Source organism: Lissotriton vulgaris, chromosome 2_1 (genome assembly GCF_964263255.1).
Source record: "Lissotriton vulgaris chromosome 2_1, aLisVul1.2, whole genome shotgun sequence".
Classification (NCBI taxonomy): domain Eukaryota; kingdom Metazoa; phylum Chordata; class Amphibia; order Caudata; family Salamandridae; genus Lissotriton; species Lissotriton vulgaris.
The window spans coordinates 1027963265-1027979693 of record NC_141687.1 but is presented as its reverse complement, the minus strand read 5'-3'; the positions used below and the strand labels follow the sequence as shown (position 1 = coordinate 1027979693).

At 50.3% G+C, this 16429-nt stretch overlaps 1 protein-coding gene across 14 annotated transcripts in view; it reads right to left on the bottom strand.

The window, feature by feature from the left end:
* BAZ2B (bromodomain adjacent to zinc finger domain 2B) overlaps nt 1–16429 on the bottom strand; it is a 1380234-nt gene that overhangs the window by 436729 nt on the left and 927076 nt on the right. For all 14 annotated transcript variants that reach the window (XM_086956655.1, XM_086956643.1, XM_086956644.1 and 11 more), the window contains one exon: nt 1985–2047. In XM_086956655.1, the coding sequence (XP_086812781.1) occupies nt 1985–2047 (63 nt within the window). The remainder of the gene's footprint in view (nt 1–1984; nt 2048–16429) is intronic.

Genomic DNA, 16429 nt, shown 5'->3' with positions numbered 1-16429 from the left:
GCACTGGTGAGGCCGTTAGGTCAACCGGCGACGACCCGGATCCCGAAGCGGATCCAGTGGGGCCCTGCGGCGCCGGGCCCGAAGCCCCTGACCGGCTAGGGGCCCCAGACAGGCCCGCTTGGCCAGAAGGCGCCGCGAAACCCGTGGGGGAAGAGAGGTTCCTCATGGCCATGAGGAAATGCTCGATCTCCCCCGGCGTTGCGTCCTGCCCAGGGACCGGAGGGTGTGGAGCAGGCTGCGACGCCCGCTACTCCGACGGAGCCGCGTGGGCCGTGTCACCTGAACCCCAGGCCGCGTCGCGCGAACGTCGGGGGGGGGGGGGAAGTCAGAAGAGCGATGACGTCTCTTCGACTTCTTGTGCTTACCCGACGACGACTTCGACCCGGAGGAGTGATGCCGACTCTCGGAGCTGTGATGGCTCCGTCCCCCGCGACCTGTCCCTCGACCTCCTGTGGGACCGGGACCTCTTGCGGCGCGGGGCCGACTGCCGGAGTTCAAGTCGATTGCGGTACCGCTCCAGCTTTCGAAGTCAGGGCCCAGCAGTCGGGGCAGGTCTTGTCGTCGTGGTCGACGCCGAGACAGTGGAGACACCGACGGTGAGGGTCAGTGACGACATCAGTCGGTCGCAATCCTCACAAGGCTTGAAACCAGGCATCCCTAGGCACCGTCCGGAGTCGCAAGACTCAAGAAAAAATTATCAAAAGGGATCAAAAAAGGCTAGTCAAAAAGTGACTAAAGTACTGCTTCTTCCAGATCTGCGCTTGCTGGCGCGGAAAAAAGAAGAACTGACGTAAGCACGCGGAGGCGGCGTCTAAGTACTCCGACGACGTCATCACAGCGCCCAAGACGCCGATGACGGACGCGGAGCCGCAGACGACGCCTACCGACGCGCAAGGGTACTGCTATGTAAACATTTCTGGATCCAGTCTGACGCTTGGGGATATTCTAAGGTAAGGAATCTATCACTAACGTGTCTCTTTCAGATGTTATGTGCTACATTCCATTAGGGAAACAGCGTTTACAACACTGTCAATAACACGCAGGCAGGTAACAACAGGGTTGTTACAACAACTGCGTTGTTGCCACGCGTGGCATTACATCGCAAGATGTTTCAACGACTTGCGCTAGGTTGTGTGCAACACCAGGGTATGTGTTGGATTTTTAATCCAACACCTTCCCTGCTGTTGCGCTAACTGGAGTAGGAATAGTCATTTATACTATTCCTAAGCCCAGCGCGCCACCTAGCGCAAGCCATTGAAACGACTTGCAATGTAATGCCTCGCATGGTAACAACGCGGTTGTTGTAACAATCGCATTGTTACCTACCGCGTGGTAAAAGCACGCGTTGTAATGTGCTACATTCATGTCATTATCCATAGTTGCTCAGGGAATTTGTTTAAACATTGATGTTTTCCCCAGTCCTGAGAATTATACTTGTTTCCAGGGGGGGCCCAATTTGTTTACATTAATCATGCATGATCTGAAATCATAAATAAGAGCATCTGTGACATCGATTTATTGAAGTACGGTACTAATTGATAGTAGGACGCACATAGCAGTAGAGGTAAATAATACAACCCAACAGTTATAAAGATAGTCACTAAATTAAACAATTCCATATTGACATAATGCATGTAGGTCACTGCACAAGACTAAAATGAGGAGTGATGTACCCATGAGATGCATAAGGGCGAAGAAAAGGGGATGATGGTTTTCGCGTTAATCTCTGCACCATTTTGGTACTGCTTATTAGGTGACTGCGAGCTCTAATGTTAGAAATGGAAGAGGCTGAACATAATTACCATAGAAATTAGATATATAGAGCAGTACATTTAAATATGGACACAATGATAAAAATAAGAAAGTTCAGTGAAAAGTTCATTATTTCCGACAATGCTATTACAGTTACAATGTATCAATCATGTTTATATGTTCAATGACATTAACAATAATATACCGGATTGTCTGAATTAAAACATAATACCTTTAGCAGTTTTTCAATCTGTTTTTCTAGTTCTTCAATGCTTGTGTTGTCTTCTTCATCCTCCTATAACCAGCAAACATGCATTAATTTATAATTTCAACTTGAAAAAAGAGCTAATACTGACACAGTAAATGGAAAACTATCAACAACTGGGATATTAAGCGGGGGGGGGGACAATTAGTGTGAGCATTTGTTGTAATACACTGCCTATCATGAGCAAAAAAGAAACACTATGAACTGTGCATTTTTCTAAGTGAACATTCAAACATATTGGAACGTATACATCATTCAACTTGTCTTGCAAAAGTTAAGATCAGAAAAGACCACAAAATTAAATTACCTTCAGGAACAGTACTATGAATAATGCATTTTTTTACAGGTAAGATAGTTCACGTGTCCTTCGTTGCTACAAGAGTAAGCAGAGGAAATGTAGCATAAAACCTCTTACAAAGGGATCTTAACACCCGATTGTGGTACTTAAATAAAGTGGAATAAACACAGCATTCTGGACTTGTCAATTGCAGAAGAAGTATCTTACAATTTTCATACTGAAAAGGGTTCATCAAGACAGGCATGGATATATAATCTAATTCGTCACAGTGGTACCACTATTCCCATATTTAAATCTTTAAAATAAATAAAATGGGTAAAATCTCCAAAGGGCAAGTGGAATGCACACCTAGTAGTTGGCTTGAAAACTAATGTTATCACTTGCATTTAATTTTTGTCTGTTGCCTTACTCAGATTGAAACTATCTATTTTCCCATTTCTGTACCTTCATTTCTGGAAAAAATACCAGCGTATCGTGGAATGAAAACATTCTTTCATAAGCTATTTTTCTAGTATGCCAATACTTGTTAGCAAGCCAAACAACTTTTCAGGCAATCCAGCCATTTTTTCTTTTTTTTCCTGATGCCTCAATTACAAATGTTCAAGAAAATTGTATCCAAAAGCCTAGTATCATTCTATACACTGAAACCGATACCAAAGCCTAGGTGTTAGCTTCTACAATGAGTGAGGATCTGTTCTTAGCAAACCATAGGGTATCCTTGGTATTATGGCTTTATCATTTTATTGTACCACAGTTAATGCCACTACACATGTGGTTCAGTATATCAGCTCTAACATGTACTGCTCAGGTTTTATCTAAATTGAGTAAAAAATATTTAATAGGGGTTTTCTTTTTGCCTCTCAACCCACAGATTAATCACAACTAAATTATTGTGGCACTAGTCATTTGAGGCACAAGTTACTACTTGTGTAACAATATATCTGTAAGAGACATTAGTTAGTGATAGATTCCTTACCTTAGAATATCCCCAGGCGTCAGACTGGATCCGGAAATTTTTGCGTAGCAATACCCCTGCGCGCCGGTAGGCGTCGTCTGCGGCTCCGCGTCCGTCGTCGGCGTCGTGAGCGCCGGGATGACGTCGTCGGAGTATATAGACGGCGCCCATGCGCGCTGACGTCAGTTCTGATAACACAGCTTTTCCGCGCCAGATACGCAGAGCCATGAAACTAGGGCCCTGAAGGGGATGACCCTAACCCTAGATATCGGTTCGCAGAACGGGGAGGATGGGTGGGTCGGTGTAGGAGAGTAGGGTCTGCAATCCTATGATCACCCAGATTTTTTGCTTTTGTTTCACTGGTTTACGACTTTCTCTGGCTGTGGGCCTGCCAATCAGACCCACAGCCGGGCTGTTCTCTTTCTAAATTACCTCATGTACCCTAGGTGCATCTACCAATTGGTACTGGGCCACCTTATCAGACCCTGTAACTCAGGGCATAGGTGTACCCAGGGCTGCCAGGGGCTGCAGCACGTATTGTGCCACCCCTGGCTGGCCTCCTAAATTTGACACAACTGGCTGCATGACAGCTGGGGCAAAGTCGTGTAATCACCCTTTGCTGTAGGTGTAGTATACCTATACCTAACCCTAAAATGGACACACAGATTCCTATCAGTCACTCCTATGGCAGGCCTTGACAATCCTGAAGGCAGAGTGCTTGGAATCGTGTGAGATGGTGCTCTGGCATGAGCTGAGCCTGTCTGCAGCTTGCGGAATCAAGTCCTAATAGCTGTTCCATGATATCGCATACCATATACTCTTAAGTGCATTATAATCCTCGCGGTTAAATGCTATCTTTGGTATTGCTTTATCAAAACATGTCGAGTAAGGTGTCATACGAATTGGAATACTAACCCCTCGCCAATTCTGGCGACGGGGTTAGCATTCCACCCTTCTAGAGGGACACGACATGTATGTAACTGTGAACCCCGGTTAAAGTTAACTGAAGCCTCAGCTCCACAAAATGGATGCTGCCACCACAGACACGAGTCTGACCCCCTACAGCTGGGAGTCCTTCCAGCGAGGGGAGCCTGGACAAAGGGTTTCCTGTCAGGGGCGGTGCTAGCACCGTCCCAGACATGGTTTTGTGTATCCTGGGTAGGCAGGGCTTTACAGGAAGGTGACTGCTGAGTGGCACCCCGGTGCTCACTACGCATAGGCCGGTCTGAACCAGTTCCAGGGGCACACCAGCCCCTGGCCTGGGGAAGTCCGGCATGGCTGAGGGGTGTAACCACCCCCCACCTAGTCCCACCCATAGGCAGGACCTAGTCACCGGGTCAGCCCCCTTTTTTAGTATAAAGATGGGAGCGGGCCCCCTGTTAAAATTAGATCATCTTTGGAATCAAGATACCACTTTCTTCGAAAGGACTTCACGATTTCTTCTTCAAGATTCTCCCTTGTGGCTAAGGAGTAGTCACCCTGCATCCGCAGGCACCATCCTAAAGAACACTGCGGTCTGCTGCAAGTCCTTCATCACGAATCCGACGACCCAGCACGACGAGACCCGGCTTCCCTGGCACCTCTGACCTCTACTCACCTCTACAGCAAAGCTGAGAACCGTGAGTGCGACGAGACCTCAAGGGACCGACGATCGCCAAGACTGCACGACATCTTTATTGCAAGCCCACCGAGTCTTCCACTGGTGAGTGCTTTGGGGTCCGAGAAGCCCCAACCCTGCGCAGCTCCAGCACCCAAGATCAGCCTCCCTGCATCTCCACGATCGGCGTGGGGCCCTTCTGCTGTTTGCTGTGCACCGCGTTGTTTGGCTACTAGCCGGCTGGCTTGTGGCCTTCTGAACGACGCCCGACGACAACTCTTCTGCTGGTCTGGTTGCTCCAGGCTGGCCCTTGCTTCCTTGTGCAAGAGAGGCACCCCGGACCCCCCTGGTCCACTCCAGACGCCATTTTAGGTCCACCGCGTGGGCTTGAATTTGCCAAGGCTTTGTTGCCCAATCCTGGGTCCAGCGACGCCGACAGCTTCTATCTTCGTGGGACAGCTCGAACCTCCATCCTGGTCGCCGACAACGCCTCCTGGTCCGTGAGATCTTCGAGTCAAGCGTCACCCACTCACCTTGTCGAGGTGGCTACCATCCGGTGCCCTCCTGGTGCCCACTGACTACTGGCTAGTAGTCTCGAACTTGGTCCCCTCTGCTTTCAGGTGTCATCTATCTTCGAGATCCAGGCTTGGATCCAACTGAACTTTCTTCACTGGTCACCGGCCAGCATCTTTTCTTCCGGCTCCTGGTCCGTCTACGAGGATTCCCGACGTCTTTTCAGACCTATGCAGCTGCAGCCCCTGGGCTAGGTAACTTCGGCATTTCGGTGCCCCAGCATAGCCTCACTATCCAAGGGTCAGAATCTACTTTCGTTTTCTCCCTACCAGGTCGGGTTCGCCCGAGAACACTAACTTTCTATTTCCTAGCTACCATAGACTTTTGTCCCGCATCTCGCGTGAGAGTGCACACACTGCACCCGAGTCCCCTAGGCCTCCTAGACGTAATCCAACGATTCCCTAGTCAAGTCCTAGCGATTCCAAAAGCTATTAGTACTGTACTTACCTGCTAGGAATTTCGCATTCCACTTTCAGAGTATATGGTTTCCCGTGCCCCTCGGGCATTTGTATATACTGTGCTAACTTAAGTAGTTTTGTAAGAGTTTTGGTTTGTGCTTAGTACCCTGTCCTCATAAAGAGTACAGGGCTGTTGTGATCTTTAAATAAATAACTGTTTATTTTCATAACACTTGTGTGGTGTCCTTTCACTTGGTATTCAAGGGGTATATGTGTGGTAAACAGCTGGCTTAACACGCCCTCTCGAGTCTTTAGCCTTAGACTGCTCGTATCCACGCTACTAGGATAGCTGGTCTATAAGGTTGACTTACAACCAATCATCAATAAGGGTTGCTGGACTGATACATAGGGTTCACTAGAATAGTGAGCACTGCATATCAGGCCACCTTCTCACATTGGTGAGCAGCGGTTGGGATTTGAGCTTGCTGTTGTTTTACCACACGTATCCTAAGAATATCTTGTTGAAAGATCACATAAGTACTGTTAGGTACATATAACTAAAGCTTAGAATACTCTGAGTTCTACTGAACCAGCTGTTGTAGCTCCTCAAGGCTTAGCACACCTTGGCTGCAACTCTTAGCAAGGGATCAGTAGGTAAACACATAGTGTAGGTAGGTGCATCACTTACACCACACTAGAAACAGCATGTCGGACAAAGGAGGAAACACTGAGGTTCCCCTTGTGTCAGTTGACCCTCCACAGGTCATCCCTTCAAGATATACTGCGCTTAGCTTCCATGAGTTACGACAAGTGTGTACCTCTAGGAAGATTAAGCAGGGGTCTAACCCCACAACTGCCTTTCTGATTGGTCTCTTAGAGACTCATGATGCAAGGAGGGCTGGTAACCCAGACCCTTCTAATTCAGATGGCAACATGCCCTCCTTACAGGGTCCCTTTGATGCCCAGGACCATCCTCTTCAGGAAGCAGATGATGCTGATGATGAGGATGATGATTTGGTATCAGGGGATGAGGCAGAAAAGGAACAGGTAGAAGTCAGCAGACTAACCAGGTCCAACTTAAGCAGACATGAGATGGGCACTAGGGGACCCTTGGGGCCACTCTCAGGTCAGCTTAACATTGGGAATGGACGAGATAGATCTCTGTCAAGAGGCTCTATCAGATCCCTTCATACCAATGGCTCTCAACGTTCCTCTCAAAGGGGAATGACATCTCCCCAGAGGAGAATGTATGAAGCTAAGGAAAAGGCAGCCAATCTGAGGATTGAAAGGGAAGAACTTGCCCTGGCCAAAGAGAGGCTTGCCTTTGCTAGAGAGCAACAATTGAGTGGGACAGTCCCCACTGGTGGCAGCATTGTACCTAGCAATAGGGAAAGGAGTTTTGATACAAAACACCTTGGTAAGATAGTGCCCCCCTTTAAACAAGGGGATGACATCCACAAATGGATTACTGCTTTGGAGAGGGCCTGCACTGTGCAAGGTGTTCCCCCAAGTCAGTGGGCAGCTATCTTGTGGCTCTCCTTTGAGGGTAAAGGAAGAGACAAGCTCCTCACCACAAGGGTGGAGGATGCTAATGATTACCAAGTCTTGAAAAATGCACTGGTTGATGGGTTTGGCCTAACCACTGAGCAGTACAGGGTGCTGTTCAGGGATACCCAGAAAACTCAGTCTCAAGATTGGGCTGACTTTGTAGATTGTGCCACTAAGGCTTTTGAGGGCTGGTTGCTGGGCAGTAAGGTTACTGATTATAAAGGATTGTACAATTTGATGATGAGAGAGCAAATTTTAAACAATTGTCAGAACCAGTTGTTGCATCAGCATCTTGTTGACTCAGATCTGACCTCTCCCCAAGAATTGGGAAAGAAGGCAGACAGATGGGTTAGAACAAGAGTTAAACAGAACCAGGGCCAGAATCAAGGTGGTCAGAAGAAAGCAGACCAGAAGGGTAAGGATTCGAAAGGGGAACAAAATGACCAGAAGTCTTCGACAGGTCCCCAACAACCCAAAGAGGGTGGGGGTCAGGCTCCCCAAAAGAAGAAAGAAGGCCAATCTAAAAGGTGGTGCCAATACTGCAAAAGTAAAACTCACTGGTTTAGTGAGTGCACCAAGAAAGGAGGAGGGCAGACTCCTGCCACTGCAGCCCTTAAGGCACCTGTGCCCCCTAGTACAGCCAGCAGTGGTAGTGCACCTCCCAAGGGTTTAGTAGGGTTAACCCTGGGTTCTGAGGGGAGTGACAACTTAGTTGGCACCCTCACTCAGGCTGTCCTTGTCAGTACAGGGGATATGGATATGTCCCCTGACATAAGTCCCAATACTTTGGGCAAATACAGACAGACACCTTTTATTAATGGAAAAATGGCTCAGGCCTATAGGGACACTTGTGCCAGTGTCACAATGGTGACACCTAGCTTTGTGGACCCTGGACAGATCATGCCAGGTACAGAATTCCTGGTGACCAATGCAAGCAATGTCACTACCAATCATAGTATGGCAATTGTAGCTTTCTCCTGGGGAGGGGTAACTGGCCAAAAGAAGGTTGTGGTTAGTTCAGACCTCCCAGTGGATTGTTTGTTGGGCAATGATTTGGAGTCATCACAATGGTCAGAAGTGGAGCAGAGGACTCATCTGGAAATGTTAGGTTTGCCAGCACATGTGTTTGCTGTGACTAGGTCACAGGCCAGAAGATGCCCCACTGAACAGGTGCTGGATCCTGGAACAATGGACCAGACACCTTCCAAGAAAAAGAGCAGTAGGGTTAAGGCTGTGCCTTCCCCCTTGCCCCAGGTTGTGGATCAAGTCTCAGAGGAGGCTGACCTGCAGGAATTGAGGGAAACTGAGCCTAGAGAGTTTGAACTTGATCAAGTTGAATTCTTGGGTTCAGGGGGACCCTCAAGGGAAGACCTGGGGAAGGACCAGTTAGACTGCCCTTCTCTTGAACCCCTCAGACAGCAGGCTGCTGCTGAGGCTGCTGGGAACGCCACAGGTACCCACAAGGTATACTGGGAAGATGGACTCCTGTACACTGAGTCAAGAGACCCCAAGCCTGGCATGACCAGGAGGCTGGTTGTACCCTTGTCTCAGAGAGGTTTCCTACTTACCTTGGCCCATGAGATTCCCTTAGCAGGTCACTTAGGCCAGACAAAGACTTGGGACAGGCTTGTCTCACACTTTCACTGGCCTCACATGAATGAGGATACCAAGGAGTTTTGTCGCTCCTGTGTCACTTGCCAAGCCAGTGGTAAGTCAGGTGGCACAACAAAGGCCCCCCTTGTACCAATGCCTGTGGTGGGGGTGCCCTTTGAAAGAGTGGGGATTGACATTGTTGGTCCAATGGAACCCCAGACAGCATCAGGGCACAAGTTTATACTGGTGGTAGTGGATCATGCCACCAGGTATCCTGAAGCTATTCCACTTAGGACCACCACAGCCCCTGTGGTGGCAAGGGCCCTAGTTGGAGTGTTCTCCAGAGTGGGCTTCCCTAAGGAGGTTGTCTCTGACAGAGGTGCAAACTTCATGTCAAGCTATTTAACTGCTATGTGGAAGGAGTGTGGTGTCAATTACAAATTCACTACACCCTATCACCCACAATGCAATGGGCTTGTTGAAAGGTTCAACAGGACCCTAAAAGGGATGATTCATGGACTACCTGAAACACTCAGGCGTAGATGGGATGTCCTGATGCCCTGCCTTCTGTTTGCTTACAGAGAGGTCCCACAAAAGGGGGTTGGCTACAGCCCTTTTGAACTTTTGTATGGGCATCCTGTGAGAGGCCCCTTGTGTTTGGTGAAGGAAGGATGGGAGAGACCTCTCAAAAAGCCTGCAACCAACATAATGGACTATGTACTTGGTCTCCGCTCCAGGATGGCTGAGTATATGGAGAAGGCATCAGAAAACCTTAAGGCCAGTCAAGAACTTCAAAAAGCTTGGCATGACCAAAAGGCTGTCCTGACTGTTTATCAGCCTGGACAGAAGGTGTGGGTGCTGGAGCCAGTGGCCCCAGCAGCACTCAAAGACAAATGGTCTGGGCCCCACACAATCCTTGAGCAAAAGGGAGAGGTCACCTACCTGGTGGACCTTGGAACTCCCAGGAGTCCCCATAGGGTACTCCATGTCAACAGGCTCAAAGCATATGTCGACAGGAAGGACATGAGCTTGCTCATGGCCATAGATGAGGGACAGGAGGAAGAGAGTGACCCTCTCCCAGACCTGCTCACTCAGAATCCTGATGATGGGTCAGTAGATGGTGTTGTCTTTTGTGGCAGCCTCTCTGAACATCAGCAGAAAGACTGTAAACAGGTTCTTCAGTCTTTCAGACGTATGTTCTCTCTGACACCCAGTCAGACCAATTGGTGCACCCATGAGGTTGACACTGGTGACAGCCTGCCAGTCAAGAGTAAAATCTACAGGCAGCCTGATCATGTTAGAGACTGCATAAAAACTGAAGTGCAGAAAATGTTGGAATTGGGAGTCATTGAACCCTCAGATAGCCCTTGGGCTAGTCCAGTAGTTCTAGTGCCAAAGCCTCACACCCAAGATGGTAAGAGAGAGATGAGGTTTTGCGTAGACTACAGGGGTCTCAATGCAGTCACTAAGACTGATGCCCATCCAATACCAAGGGCAGATGAACTTATAGATAGATTGGCTTCTGCCAACTACTTAAGTACATTTGACTTAACAGCTGGGTATTGGCAAATCAGGTTAGCTGAGGATGCCAAGCCCAAAACAGCATTTTCAACCCCTGGTGGGCATTATCAATTTGTGGTAATGCCCTTTGGTCTGAAAAATGCACCTGCCACCTTCCAAAGGTTGGTGAATCAAGTCCTTACTGGGCTGGATGACTTCTGTGCAGCATATCTAGATGATATTGCTGTCTTTAGCTCCACCTGGGAGGATCACCTGGTCCACCTGAGGAAAGTGTTAGAGGCTCTGCAAGCAGCAGGCCTCACTATCAAGGCCACCAAGTGCCAGATAGGGCAGACACAGGTTGTATACCTGGGCCACCTTGTAGGTGGAGGCCAGGTTCAGCCACTGGAGAGCAAAATACAGTCAATCAGGGACTGGGCTCCTCCAACCACCCAGACTCAGGTTCGAGCTTTCTTGGGCCTGACTGGATACTACAGAAAATTTGTCAGGAACTATGGTTCCATTGTGACACCATTAAATGAACTGACAAGTAAGAAAATGCCAAAAAAGGTTCAGTGGACAGCAGGCTGTCAAAAAGCATTCGATGACCTAAAGCAGGCCATGTGCACAGCACCTATCCTTAAGAGTCCAGACTACTCCAAACCATTCATTGTCCAAACAGATGCTTCTGAGTTGGGTGTGGGAGCTGTTCTTTCTCAACTGAATTTTGATGGTCAGGATCAGCCCATTGCTTTTATAAGCAGAAGGCTGACCCCCAGAGAGAAGAATTGGTCAGCTATTGAGAGGGAGGCCTTTGCTGTGGTTTGGGCCCTGAAGAAGCTGAGGCCATACTTGTTTGGCACTCACTTCAAGATTCAGACCGACCATAAGCCCCTCTTGTGGCTAAATCAGATGAAGGGTGAAAACCCCAAACTGCTTAGGTGGTCCATTTCCCTACAGGGGATGGACTTTACAGTGGAACATAGACCTGGTACTGATCATGGCAATGCCGATGGGCTCTCCAGATATTTCCACTTAGAACAAGAAGACTCACCTGGTCAAGGTTAGCTTATTGTCCCAAAGTTTGGGGGGGGGTCATGTAGGAGAGTAGGGTCTGCAATCCTATGATCACCCAGATTTTTTGCTTTTGTTTCACTGGTTTACGACTTTCTCTGGCTGTGGGCCTGCCAATCAGACCCACAGCCGGGCTGTTCTCTTTCTAAATTACCTCATGTACCCTAGGTGCATCTACCAATTGGTACTGGGCCACCTTATCAGACCCTGTAACTCAGGGCATAGGTGTACCCAGGGCTGCCAGGGGCTGCAGCACGTATTGTGCCACCCCTGGCTGGCCTCCTAAATTTGACACAACTGGCTGCATGACAGCTGGGGCAAAGTCGTGTAATCACCCTTTGCTGTAGGTGTAGTATACCTATACCTAACCCTAAAATGGACACACAGATTCCTATCAGTCACTCCTATGGCAGGCCTTGACAATCCTGAAGGCAGAGTGCTTGGAATCGTGTGAGATGGTGCTCTGGCATGAGCTGAGCCTGTCTGCAGCTTGCGGAATCAAGTCCTAATAGCTGTTCCATGATATCGCATACCATATACTCTTAAGTGCATTATAATCCTCGCGGTTAAATGCTATCTTTGGTATTGCTTTATCAAAACATGTCGAGTAAGGTGTCATACGAATTGGAATACTAACCCCTCGCCAATTCTGGCGACGGGGTTAGCATTCCACCCTTCTAGAGGGACACGACATGTATGTAACTGTGAACCCCGGTTAAAGTTAACTGAAGCCTCAGCTCCACAAAATGGATGCTGCCACCACAGACACGAGTCTGACCCCCTACAGCTGGGAGTCCTTCCAGCGAGGGGAGCCTGGACAAAGGGTTTCCTGTCAGGGGCGGTGCTAGCACCGTCCCAGACATGGTTTTGTGTATCCTGGGTAGGCAGGGCTTTACAGGAAGGTGACTGCTGAGTGGCACCCCGGTGCTCACTACGCATAGGCCGGTCTGAACCAGTTCCAGGGGCACACCAGCCCCTGGCCTGGGGAAGTCCGGCATGGCTGAGGGGTGTAACCACCCCCCACCTAGTCCCACCCATAGGCAGGACCTAGTCACCGGGTCAGCCCCCTTTTTTAGTATAAAGATGGGAGCGGGCCCCCTGTTAAAATTAGATCATCTTTGGAATCAAGATACCACTTTCTTCGAAAGGACTTCACGATTTCTTCTTCAAGATTCTCCCTTGTGGCTAAGGAGTAGTCACCCTGCATCCGCAGGCACCATCCTAAAGAACACTGCGGTCTGCTGCAAGTCCTTCATCACGAATCCGACGACCCAGCACGACGAGACCCGGCTTCCCTGGCACCTCTGACCTCTACTCACCTCTACAGCAAAGCTGAGAACCGTGAGTGCGACGAGACCTCAAGGGACCGACGATCGCCAAGACTGCACGACATCTTTATTGCAAGCCCACCGAGTCTTCCACTGGTGAGTGCTTTGGGGTCCGAGAAGCCCCAACCCTGCGCAGCTCCAGCACCCAAGATCAGCCTCCCTGCATCTCCACGATCGGCGTGGGGCCCTTCTGCTGTTTGCTGTGCACCGCGTTGTTTGGCTACTAGCCGGCTGGCTTGTGGCCTTCTGAACGACGCCCGACGACAACTCTTCTGCTGGTCTGGTTGCTCCAGGCTGGCCCTTGCTTCCTTGTGCAAGAGAGGCACCCCGGACCCCCCTGGTCCACTCCAGACGCCATTTTAGGTCCACCGCGTGGGCTTGAATTTGCCAAGGCTTTGTTGCCCAATCCTGGGTCCAGCGACGCCGACAGCTTCTATCTTCGTGGGACAGCTCGAACCTCCATCCTGGTCGCCGACAACGCCTCCTGGTCCGTGAGATCTTCGAGTCAAGCGTCACCCACTCACCTTGTCGAGGTGGCTACCATCCGGTGCCCTCCTGGTGCCCACTGACTACTGGCTAGTAGTCTCGAACTTGGTCCCCTCTGCTTTCAGGTGTCATCTATCTTCGAGATCCAGGCTTGGATCCAACTGAACTTTCTTCACTGGTCACCGGCCAGCATCTTTTCTTCCGGCTCCTGGTCCGTCTACGAGGATTCCCGACGTCTTTTCAGACCTATGCAGCTGCAGCCCCTGGGCTAGGTAACTTCGGCATTTCGGTGCCCCAGCATAGCCTCACTATCCAAGGGTCAGAATCTACTTTCGTTTTCTCCCTACCAGGTCGGGTTCGCCCGAGAACACTAACTTTCTATTTCCTAGCTACCATAGACTTTTGTCCCGCATCTCGCGTGAGAGTGCACACACTGCACCCGAGTCCCCTAGGCCTCCTAGACGTAATCTAACGATTCCCTAGTCAAGTCCTAGCGATTCCAAAAGCTATTAGTACTGTACTTACCTGCTAGGAATTTCGCATTCCACTTTCAGAGTATATGGTTTCCCGTGCCCCTCGGGCATTTGTATATACTGTGCTAACTTAAGTAGTTTTGTAAGAGTTTTGGTTTGTGCTTAGTACCCTGTCCTCATAAAGAGTACAGGGCTGTTGTGATCTTTAAATAAATAACTGTTTATTTTCATAACACTTGTGTGGTGTCCTTTCACTTGGTATTCAAGGGGTATATGTGTGGTAAACAGCTGGCTTAACACGCCCTCTCGAGTCTTTAGCCTTAGACTGCTCGTATCCACGCTACTAGGATAGCTGGTCTATAAGGTTGACTTACAACCAATCATCAATAAGGGTTGCTGGACTGATACATAGGGTTCACTAGAATAGTGAGCACTGCATATCAGGCCACCTTCTCACAGTCGGTAAGGAATCTATCACTAACTAATGTCTCTTACAGATATATCATTACACAAGTAGTAACTTGTGCATCTGAAAGAGACACGTTAGTGATAGATTCCTTACCTTAGAATAGATACCCCAGCAATACCAACCCCGGTGGTGGGTCTGCGAACCAATATCACACCAGAAAGTCCTGGAGGACGGAACGGCCAAAGAAGCCATCCCTCCGGACTTGACTGTCCAGGCAGTAGTGTCTTGCGAACGTGTGCAGCGAGGCCCACGTGGCTGCCTGACAGATGTCCTGCAGGGGGACACCGCGGCCCAGGGCAGTTGTCGTTGCCGTGGCCCGAGTGGAGTGAGCCCGCAATCCAGCCGGGGGCTCCTTCCTCGCCATAGAGTAGCATGCTTGGATGCACAAGATGATCCACCTGGAGATGGTCCTCTTGTGTACAGCCTTTCCCTTCTTCGCACCCACGTAACCAACGAAGAGTTGGTCATCCACCCGGAATTGGCGAGTGCGGTCTAGGTAGTAGGAGAGCGCACGTTTTGGATCCAGACGGTGGAGCCTCTCCTCCTCTTTCGAGGGATGCGGAGGCGGAAAGAAGGTGGGCAAGGTGATGGACTGCCCGATGTGGAAGGCCGTGACAACCTTGGGCAGAAAGGAAGGTCGTGTACGCAACACCACCTTATCAGGATGAACAGACAGGAAAGGTGGAGAAGAAGAAAGAGCCTGGAGCTCACTCACCCTCCTGGCAGAGGTGATGGCAACCAGGAAGGCCGTCTTTAGAGTAAGGAGACGAAGAGGGCAGTTATGAAGTGGCTCAAAGGGAGCACACATCAGATAGGTGAGAACCAGATTCAAGTCCCACTGGGGCATCACGAAGGGAACAGGAGGAAACATGTGCGTGATGCCCTTCAGAAATCTACTCACAATAGGGGACTTGAATAAAGAAGGCTGATCTGGTAGCCTCAAGAAGGCTGAAAGAGCAGAAAGGTACCCTTTAAGAGTGCCCAGAGCAGAGCCCTGCTGGGCAAGGGAAAGAAGAAAGAGCAGCACTTCCGAAAGGGGTGCAGAGAGGGGATCCACAGCCTTTGCTGCGCACCATGCCACAAATTTGTTCCACCGGCAGGCGTATACTGACTTCGTGGAGGGACGCCTGGCTGCCAGAATGATGTCACAGACTTCGGGAGGCAAGTCAAATGGCCTCAACTGCCGCCGCTCAATCTCCAAGCTTGTAGGTGGAGACTGGACAGGTTCGGGTGCAGGACCGTCCCCTGCTGCTGCGACAGAAGGTCCTCCCGAAGAGGCAGACGAATCGGGGGATCGACTGACATGCTGAGTAGCTCGGGATACCAGTATCTTCGTGCCCAGTCCGGAGCCACAAGGACGACCTGGGCCCGGTCGCGCCTGATCTTCTTCAGCACTCTGGGCAGAAGTGGTATAGGCGGAAAGGCGTACAACAGACCGCAGCTCCACTCGCGACGAAAAGCGTCTCCGAGCGAGTGCCGCCTTGGAAACTCCAACGGGCAGAACTGCTGACATTGCGCGTTCTCTTCTGTGGCGAATAGATCTAACCAAGGCTCTCCCCACTGTTGAAAGAGACCTTGCGCCACGTCCGAGTTCAGACGCCATTCGTGATCCATCATGCACCGGCGGCTGAGTTCGTCCGCCCTGGCATTCAGTGAGCCTGCCAGGTGTTGAACCACCAGGGTCACGCCCTGATGTTCCAGCCACTGCCAGAGGCGCAGAGCCTCCTGGCAAAGGGTCCACGACCCCACACCGCCCTGTTTGTTGCAGTACCACATGGCGGTGGTGTTGTCGGTGAACACTTGCACCACGCTCCCCCTGACAGAGGGGAGGAATGCCTTCAGTGCAAGACGAATCGCCCGCAGCTCCAGAAGGTTGATGTGGAGCCGGGACTCCGCCGGAGACCAGAGGCCTCTGATCTCCGCCTCTCCCATGTGGCCTCCCCAGCCCTGGAGGGACGCGTCCGTCACAACTACGTGCTCCGGCTGGGGTAGAGAGAGGGGTCTGCCACTGACCCAGTCGCGGTCCGTGAGCCACCACTGCAGTTGCTTCGCAGTGCCCTCCGAGATCAGGACATGATCGGACAGGTTGCCCTGATGCTGGGCCCACTGAAACTTCAGGT